Source organism: Biomphalaria glabrata, chromosome 3, assembly GCF_947242115.1.
Source record: "Biomphalaria glabrata chromosome 3, xgBioGlab47.1, whole genome shotgun sequence".
Taxonomy (NCBI): domain Eukaryota; kingdom Metazoa; phylum Mollusca; class Gastropoda; family Planorbidae; genus Biomphalaria; species Biomphalaria glabrata.
The window spans coordinates 26,413,382-26,423,767 of NC_074713.1; the positions used below are offsets into that span (position 1 = coordinate 26,413,382).

General features: G+C 38.8%; 1 protein-coding gene across 1 annotated transcript; it reads right to left on the minus strand.

Moving 5' to 3' along the window:
* Positions 1-600: 600 nt before the first annotated feature.
* On the minus strand, positions 601-9,538 carry LOC106071493 (aggrecan core protein-like). The gene is made up of 3 exons (XM_056023393.1): positions 9,362-9,538; positions 7,224-8,261; positions 601-1,744 (listed from the first exon to the last, which is right to left on the minus strand). Exons 1-3 carry the CDS (start codon positions 9,414-9,416, stop codon positions 1,041-1,043), a joined length of 1,797 nt encoding a protein of 598 aa, XP_055879368.1. The 5' UTR covers positions 9,417-9,538; the 3' UTR covers positions 601-1,040.
* Between the last annotated feature and the right edge of the window lie 848 nt (positions 9,539-10,386).

The window sequence follows — 10,386 nt, forward strand, 5'->3', positions numbered from 1 at the left end:
TGCCGTAGAAACTACGTGCTACTGTACCAATGCTTTACAGCAGATAACCGAACTGTCGTAGAAACTACGTGCTACTGTACCAATGCTTTACAGCAGATAAACGAACTGTCGTAGAAACTACGTGCTACTGTACCAATGCTTTACAGCAGATAAACGAACTGCCGTAGAAACTACGTGCTACTGTACAAAGGCTTTACAGCAGATAACCGAACTGCTGTAGAAACTACGTGCTACTGTACAAATGCTTTACAGCAGATAACCGAACTGTCGTAGAAACTACGTACTACTGTACCAAACTCAACTGAACACTCCACCCGCTCCTGGATTCGTACTGGATTTAACTCCCGGCCAGAGAATGAGAGATGAGAGAGAGATATATATATATATATATATATATATATAGAGAGAGAGAGAGAGAGAGGAGAGAGAGAGATAGAGAGAGAGAGGTGTAGCTGAATAAGAGGATGAAAGAGGAAAAGAGAAAGGAATGAATAGAGAGAGATAAGAAAGAAGTCATTACACGAAGAAGGTACAAAAAATAGAAAAAAAAAATGTCCTCTCCTGAAAAAAGAAATAAAAACAGAGAGCACCAGATGTTTGTGTACGAATGTATGTTTCTTTTTAGACTTGTAAAGTTCCATCAAGCAATTTTTACATATTAACAAAACAACAACAAAACTAATCTTACATTCTACAGGGTTGACAAAATACAAGCAGCCTGACTGAAATAAATATGTGAGCAACTTAAAACTAAACAACCCCCTTTCCCTTCAAGTTTTACTCAGCTATGCTGTCTATCTGTTTAATATACAAATGTCTGCATGTTATAAATATATTATAGCAGGGTTTAATAGCAACAGCAAATCCAATGCCATGCAAATGTCCATTAACTAAATGGCACCAAGATGTCAATAAATTGCATGTATTCTTATATTTTTTATGATTTTTAGACTTTCTTTAGAGTTTTTGTTTTACGCCAAATAGAGATGGTTTTAATCCATTCTTCTAGAATACTCAAGTTAAACATAAAAAAAAAGAAGTTAAAACGTATCGCATGAACATTCAGGGCATGCGTTAATTTTAACTACACTACAACCCAAAGAACAAACTACAGATGGACATGTGATAGAAGAAACGCTTGTGTTGTCTGTAAATAAGCTCTGCACCCCACCATCAGAAGTGGTCTCAATCACGACAGTGGTTTCCGTAGTCGTTTGGACTTCGTCAGTAGTCGTGACTGATGTCTGACTGTGAGACACCGTACTTAGCTCCACATGGACGTGATACTGGCAAATAAAGATGTGGGCCTCATGGGGAACAATAGCAGGATCCGCCCCGCAACTAACATCCCGCCATTTCCCAGCCGCTGCAATGTCCATGACTACGCAGTCATGAGGTTCATGGTCTGCCGTAGCTGTCGGGCCTTCGCCTGCCGCCCAGTGGGTGAACACCGAGATGGTATTATCGTCCCAGACATAATGGTTCTCTCGGACACTATCGCTAAGCCCAATCCACGGCCTTGCCGTGGGAAGTCCATAGGTGTGTAAAAGCTGGCGGTAGAGGTAGTTCTGGGTCTCCAAGTTCTTAATCAGCGCCAAGGTGCCCCCGTTCCTCTGGCAATAGGCCTTGGCCACATTATGGGTCACTTGCCTGTAGACCACAAACTCGTAGCACAGGTTGCCTCTCACCTGAAGGTACCGGTCTCTAATTAGGTTAGGTGGGCACACATCCGTCTGCTGCGCTGCTTTAACAAAAAAAAAAAAAAGAAGGGTTAAAATTATTAATCAATTAATCATGTGAAACGGGAATAGCGGTTAATAGTTTTGTGTGGTTTGTCTGTCTGTCGGCAAGTCCCTTTTTGATCTCAAAAACTCTAAGGACACATTTCTCAGCAGCTTGGAATGATAAGAGAGGAGAAAGTCCATTGTGGTTTTGAGCTTAGTCTCTAAGGACACATTTCTCAGCAGCTTGGAATGATAAGAGAGGAGAAAGATAGATTTGTGTTCATTCTCAAAGTACGTTCATTACAATGTTCGGGGAACTGCTGGATATAATGAACTGTGATGTTCCTGTCTACTTATACAATTATCGATTAATCTTTACCAGTGAAAACATATCGTAACATTAAAGAAAGATATATCAATTAAACAAAATTAAAAAAAAACATAACTTTAATAGCACTTCACATTGTCATTATTATTATTATTATTTAAAAAATCAAAAACGTTAAATTTTTAATGAAGCGCTGTACTTAAAATTAGAAAGTTACTTTCCTTAAATAGATTTCATACTAAAGTAGAATAGAACAGAGCAGGATCTGAGATGACCTCCGATTGGGAACAGAGCAGGATCTGAGATGACCTCCGATTGGGAACAGAGCAGCAGGGGCGTAACTAGGGATTTGGGGGCCCGGGGGGATTGACCTCTTTGGGGGCCCCTTGCATTTTGACATTCGACATATGATATGGAATAATGTACGCATAATTATATAAGCCCCAAATCAAATTGGTTCAGTATATCAGTAAACTTAACAAAAAGTAATCAAGACTCTTTTAATGAATAAAAGCTTTGTTTATTAGTTAAATAATGCACAAGTGACAAATCTCAATTGATATCGCTTCACGTCGTGCATTCTGTGCAGCAAAGATATCTATAACATCAACTTCATCGATACTTTCTAGTATTTGTGACTTCACTGACATTAAAGCCATGATAAGCCTTTCTTGTGTCATTGTGCTCCTGAGATAGCTTTTGATGAACTTGAGCTTTGAGAATGATCTCTCACATGACGTAATGGAAGTGGCCTGAGTTAGCAGTATTCGGAGGAGGTTGCAAAGTTTTTACCATATGAAGCCTGTTTCCTCAATATGTCTATTGAGGATTGTATTACTAGTTTGTTGATGAAAAGTGCTCGTGCACCAATGACATCATACAAACAGGAAAAGTAGCACAGTTTGTCATAAGCGGGTCTTCATCTAACAGGTGTCTTGGTTCAAGAAGAAACCCAAAGGTATCCATTTTCTTTCCAGCCTTTGAAATCTGCCCTTCATCTCCATATAAAATCTGTCCAGCACGTTTGAATTGTAGTTCTATTGACAGTCCTACATTAGAACTCAACTTCCCATCAAGTCTTTTCTTTCTTCTATAGCTTTTATATAGCGTTACTTTCATGCTTATAGCATGCTCAGAGCGCTTTGGTCCAATCTAGGAGTTGGTTTTCCGTTCTGCCTTTAGGCGCTCAGTAAACGCAACTCTGCCCGAGTCGGGTGTCGAACCTCGAGTCCCCTTCTAGGTAGCCAAGACAAGCCAAGTTCAAGCGCACTTAGCCTCTCGACCACGCTTCCCACAGGGATTACAGGGAATCCATAGTATTCACTACCTTCTTTTGCTTTTTTGATGGATTGGGTTTTTGTCAGTTTCTCATCATTTTGCAGAAAGCATGAAAGGGTACTAATTTCTTTAGCAGCTTTCCATATATGCAGTCCAGACTTTTGTAGTTTCTTCCGAAGTATATTAATTGGGAGCAAGAGCTTTGACCAGAATTCAAGATAGGCAAAAAATTCTTAATTTTCCACTGCATGAAGAAGATTCTGTCCTAATATTATATGGTACTACGTCATTGTTGGTTGTTTATGTTTTGTGCGCAAGCAAAAGGATTCAGAGCATACAAAAGTGGGAAAGATCCATATCTCGTTATGCTCGAGTATAGAAATACTCCGATAAGTGGACTGCCGTATTCACCATCACAACTGGTGACGAGTAGAAGACTCAGGGAATCATTTGAACTGATCCCAAACTATTGAAACCATCGGTAGCTGAAAATGCAGAGACATTACTCAACGAACGACAGATGAAAAGCAAAGTGAAATACAATGCAAAAGCAAGACTACCTAAAGATTATTCTGTCGGAGAGTTCGTCTAGGTCAAACATGATGGCTGCCTGGTCGTGCGGTTTGCACGCTGGACTGTCGTTCAGATTTATCGATGGTCCCGGGTTCAAACCCTGCCCGCTCCCATCCCCCGTCGTCCTGCGGGAGGTTTGGACTAGGAAGTAATTATCTTCAACTCTGAAGGAACATCCGAAACATGTAAAACATTTTACAACATGGCAGAAAGCAGTTGTCATAAAAAACATTCAGCACCCAGATCTTACATCATAAAGACAAACGGAAAAACATACAGAAGAAATCAACGCTTTTTGAATAAGAGTTTCGATGAAGACATCTCTGGGTACTATGATACCGATGGAGACAATGAACTGCAAACTGTTGGAACAAACGAAACAGACAGTTATAGACCAACGTCTAGAGAACTTGTTGTGCCAGTCAAGACAACCAGAAGTGGACGAATTGTTAAAGTTCCTAGTAGACAGGGCCGGCCTAAGGCCACTGCAGCCTATGCGGTCGCAGTGGGCCCCGCGCTTTCATAGGACACGCGCTAATTCTAAGTGTACATTATTAAATTAAACCATTATAACGTATATAAAATAACAGGGTTTTCGTGACCTCCTGATTTTCCAGGGCCTCCAGGAAATCTCATGAAAAGGCAAAATATACGATAAAGTCCTGAACTTTTTTTGAATTTATTCAAATCTCCTGAAGAATAGACGAAATTGACATTTAGGGGTGCCAATAAATAAAAAGTGGCATTTCGAGCTTTCATTTGATAAAAATGTATTGCAAAGACGAAAGTAGGCCTATTTTCTAATTCAAAAAAAATAATATTGACATTATGCTCATCCCAACCCAGACTAGGCCCCGCGCGATCAGTTTTGCATAGGGCCCCCAAATGGTAGATATCACTCTTAATAAGAACTTTAAAAGGAAGGGTGTGATAATAACTTCAAAAGGAAGGATGTGCTAATATTATATGATATTACGTTATTGTTTGTTGTTTATGTTTTGTGCGAAAGCAAAAGGATTAGATGGAAATAAAAATAGACTTTCCATTGGATTGAGGAAAGATGAATAGAGGGGTAATAACTCGAGTGTGAAGTTTAATTCTGAAATTATAGACGCCAAACCCGAATAATGGAATATTCTTGCATTATTAAGAATAACTTTAGGATATGTTATACTCGATTCTGTAAATTTTGCTTCAAGGTTAATTAGTGTAGCCATAAAATACTCGCCATTTACATCTATTATTAGTAAAGGTAACAAGATACCTGGAATTCGCTGTATATCATGCAGTTTTATTCGTGGCAACAAAGTTTAAAATGTAAAACTAACTTTAAAAAAAACTTTGATCTCTGTGGGAAAAAATATTTTTAAAATGTCAACAAAGTCAACGTACTGATAGACCTAGATCTAGGTTTAGTCTGTGTGATAAATTTTTAATCCATAAATGTTGAAAAAAAAGACACCCGTTGACACTATTTGTCAATCAAATATATTAATTTATGTATTTACAAATAAATTTCGGAAACCCATTTGGGGGCCCCCCCTAGGTGGGGGCCCGGGGGGATTTTAAATTTCTCCCCCCCCCCTCCCCCCCCCCCTTAGTTACGCCACTGCAGAGCAGGATCTGAGATGACCTCCTATAGAGGACAAAGAAGGATCTGAGATGACCTCCTATAGAGAACAGAGAAGGATCAGAGATGACCTCCAATAGGGAACAGAGCAGGATCAGAACTGGGAACCAAAGTGACGCCAGTCCGAAGCTCATAGCAGACGACCAGGTAGCCAATCGGAGATCAGAGCGAGGGCGAGGGGCTAGTTAAGACATGTGGACAACATCCAGCAACATAGTGTGGCCGATGACCAAATCGTTTTGATGTGAGGAAATATTTCTGTTGTGTTACAAAATGTTTCTGAAACAACTAGTTTAAATGAATAAGACAATGAAAACATATTGTTCAAGCTTCCTATTGGGTTTACAGTACAGCCTACACATAAAATAAAACCTACAAGCAACTAAATCTAACCTTTTAAAAGAGTTTACAATTTCAAATGTAAAACTTGTCTCCCTTACCCAGATTTAGAAAACAAAGTGTAGACAGCAAGACAATTGTTGTCACAGAAAACATGGCGAGTTGACCCGAGGTTAGGTCTAGCCTATAGAAATATACTTAGTCTTATCTAAGCAATCGTTTGATTAGCATTTACATGAGTAATTAGCAAAACTACAAGTAAGAGAGAGAGAGAGAGAGAGAGAGAGAGAGAGAGAGAGAGAGAGCGAGAGATAAGAACACGAATTGGCTGCTACTGACATTTATATATTTATAGATCTTTTGTGTAACATAGTTGTGTAAATGTAAATGATTTGAGTGTGTGCGTGACCTTGGTCAGAAACTGGACTATGAAAGGTGCTTAGGTGTGTGAGTCCTTTGTAAACAGACACAATTGCGACAATTACGCGTACATTTTTATTTTTACAAAACTGATATCAACCCACTCTGTCTGTCTGGTGTGTACAAGTTATTGCTTCTATACTCAATCTTGGATTAACCTGAAATGTTGCACAATTATCTCTTTTACGTGACAACACAAGAATCAATGTAAAATAATAATTGATAAAACTAATACAACTAAATCTAATTACACTTAATTTAAGCTTTGTTTTTAAAAAAAAATTTTATTAGTGCTGGCTCTTACAGCCTTTGGTCATTATGTGGTCTTCTCGCCTCACTTCCACTAATCATTCACTACTCTCTAGTTTTTGACCTAACGCAAGTGTAAGAATGTTTCCAAAATATCTTTATATATGCAATTGTTATTAAGTAAACTTTGATCAATATGATAGATTATCAGACACACACATACATATATACGTATCTGTCTGCCAGTCTGTCTGTGACAGTCTGTCTGTCTGTCTCTCATTCTCTCTCTCTCACTCTCTTTCTAATGGCTACTCGTCTAATTTTGCATTTGTTGTTTACATACATAGGAGGTAAGAATGGATCAGGTGATTGGGTGGTAGGTAAAACTAGCGATAATGTAATGCTTATATGAACATGAAAATGACAAATTTCAATTGTTAGGTCGTTGTCGTGACCACAAAACACCGTAGTCAACAGGAAAATTATCTCAGACCTACACTTTCACGTAACCACTTCTGGCTTCTATAAATGTTTCATATTTTGTTTTTAAAAGAACATGTCAGTTACTAAGGCATAGACAAGACAGTACTAACAGACTAGACAACACAGGAATATAGTTTATTATTTTTAAATGGCTCTTGACAATAAACTGAACATAGTAGTGTTATTATTATCTAGGGACACACACATTTGGGGCATGCATAGTGTTCTCCATTCGTAAAACTAACAGGGCTACAGCCTAAGGAACAGATTACCACTGGGCATGGAGTAGTAGACACGCCTTTGGATTCGGTTGTTGACGTCTGAATGCTAGTAGTATCGGCAAGAGAACTACTTTCAAATGTGGTGGGAGCCTCTGTTGTCGTGGATGGTAAGTTTTGGGTACGAGCCTCTGTTATGGTCTGATTCCCAGCGTCAAAAGGGGTTGTCGTGGATGGCAGGTTTTGGGTACTAGCCTCTGTAGTTATCTGATCCCCAGCGTCAAAAGTGGTTGTCGTGGATGGCAGGTTTTGGGTACTAGCCTCTGTTGTGATCTGATCCCCAGTGTCAAAAGGGGTTGTCGTGGATGGCAGGTTTTGGGTACTAGCCTCTGTTGTGATCTGATCCCCTGCGTCAAAAGTGGTTGTCGTGGATGGCAGGTTTTGGGTACTAGCCTCTGTTGTGATCTGATCCCCTGCGTCAAAAGTGGTTGTCGTGGATGGCAAGTTTTGAGTTCGAGACGACGTGCTGCTGGTCGCCTGGATTGGATACTGACAAATATAGACATGGGTTTCCTCGGTTTCAAAGGAGAGATGGAGCGTCTCTGTGTCGCAGTAGATATCGCGCCACTTTCCCCCGGCATACATGTCTAGGACCACGCAGTCGTGTAAGGCGTGATTAATCGACCCCGGGCCCGCGTCGGCATCCCAGTGAGTGTACACTGGCACGGTGCCATCGTCCCAAACGAAATGATTCTCTCTAGTGATATCGGTGAGTCCAATCCACACACTCTGGCGAGGGTGCCCATACGTGTTTAAAATCTGATTGTGGATGTAATTCTGAGTGGCCTGGTCTTTGATTAATGCTAGAGTTCCTCCATTTCTCTCACAGCTGGCTTGAGCCATGGAATGGGTGACCTTCCTGTACTCCACAAACTGATAGCAGAAGTCGCCCCTCACCTGTAGGTAGCGGTCTCTGGCCAGGTTTGGAGGGCATACATCAGTCGTCTGTAAAGCTCCTACTAAAAGAAAAAGAAAACTATTAGGTATTATAAAGTCTTTAACCCAGGAAATGATATTTAAAAACAGCTAAAAAGAAAAAGAAACCAAATAAAAATAAATATTCAAAGAAAAAGCTTATGAAAGGGAGAAAAACGTTAAAAATGGCTGCCACATTTCTCAATACTATAGGAATAAGCTCCTTTTTTCTATATAAAACACAATTAATTAATTAACACTAATTGATTAAGTAAAAGGTCCATTTCTTTTATTGATTCATGTAGTGTCATCGATAATGAATAATTATGCGACATTTCAAATTGATCCGAGAATGGGAAGTGGGAGAAAAATGTGTACAAAATATAAAAGCTTCACATAATTGCAATAGTATCTTTTTTTTAGTTGATTAATATTCAAATATGGATTCATAAATACATAGGGAAAATGACAGATTTTCTGACTTTAAAACATTTAAAGTAAAAAAAAGTTTGTTTTTCAAATATCAATTCCTCCTCTGGACGCAGCTCTTGGTCTATAATTTCCCATTCTGTTTATTTCTTGTAATCTTCAATATAAAAATTGAACTTCCATATTTTCTAGATAAAGACGGTGCGCAAAATGTTCATGTAAGTCTATTTATTTATTCAACTCCTAAATGAATACAAAGAAACATTTGCGGGAATTCCCCCTGAAGCTTGTTCAAAATGAAAAGTCGTAAGCCAAAGTAAGTTTTAAGATGAATATAGTTAAAAAACTATTATGGTCAAAAAAGAGTTTTCACAATGTGACCAATTAGCTATACATAAACTGTCAAATTTCTAGGAAAATCTTTAGATTCCAACAAGCGTCTGTCCACCCATGAATAGTTAAATTTAAGAGCATTTGTATATAAAAAAATGCTTTCGCGTCTCCCTTATAAGAAAGTAGGTGGATTGAACCACAGTTTGAGAAACGCTGCCTAAATGAGAAAATTTTCCTTATCAGTAGTGTGTGAGTGTGTGTATGCGAGATTCTGAATATTATTGTGTTTTTTTATATAATAATAGTAGTAAAAACATAAGAATTATTTTTTTGTAACGATTTAATTCCTAACAAATCTTATTATTAAAAGTTCTTGCCTTACCCAGCTGTAATACAAAAGTTGTTGCCACTGCCGTTAATAGAATCTTGAAGAACATGACTAATTAGAGGCTGCTAGAAGACCTATCTTGCCTTTCAGATGGCGGGCATGTCAGGGAGCTACATGTCCTATGTAATCTACGTAACGGGAAGTTCTAGATAAGGACACACAAGCAAGGTGCATATGGAAAACTATTAAGTGTAGGCTGTTTTTTTTAATGACTATATTGTCATTAGTTGGAGTGTGTATATGACTGTGTGTATGAGTGTGTGGTTGTGTGTGTGTGTCCTATCTATGTGTTAATGGGGCGGCTAGCTATCTCCTGCAATGTCTGCAGCTTCTTCCCAAACAGATGTCCACTGCTCTAAGGTCCTTCATGAAGGTGCGAAGCCAAGTTTGACGTGGACGATTCATTCATAAAACATGTCCCACAAACTTAATGTGAGGCTCGGCCTCAGCCTTGCTAAGTGGTCGATTACCCGTTAAGCATAGGATTTCTCTATTTGTGACCCGATCTCTGTGACGCCTAATATCCATCTTAGCCTTTTCTGCTGAGCCAACTTTAGCCTCTGCTCGATTTTGTACGGATGACTTCCACGTCTTGCATGCAAAAGTTGGGCTGACGATTGTGTTGAATAAGTGGATTCTCGTCACACTGCCAAAACCCTGGCTTGAACGAATAAGCGTTTTCTTTTTGTAAAATGCCCCTTGTTTTTTCTTATTTAGCGTGATATATCATTATAGTCATTCCTTATCACGATTCTGCCGAGGTATGTAAACTTATCAAGCTATTCAAGTTCTGATCATTATGTAGACCTGACGAATATATATATATATATATAATAATAATAATAATAAGCATTAAAAAGGGCAAGGCAACGAACACCAACATTGAATTTGAAGGCATCGAGGAATTGAACTCTGCCTCTATTTATAAATATCTTGGAATAAACCAGAATGCCAAGATAAACCATAAGAAATTAAAAGAGGACTTTCTTGGCAAATATAGGCAAAGAGTTAATAAAATC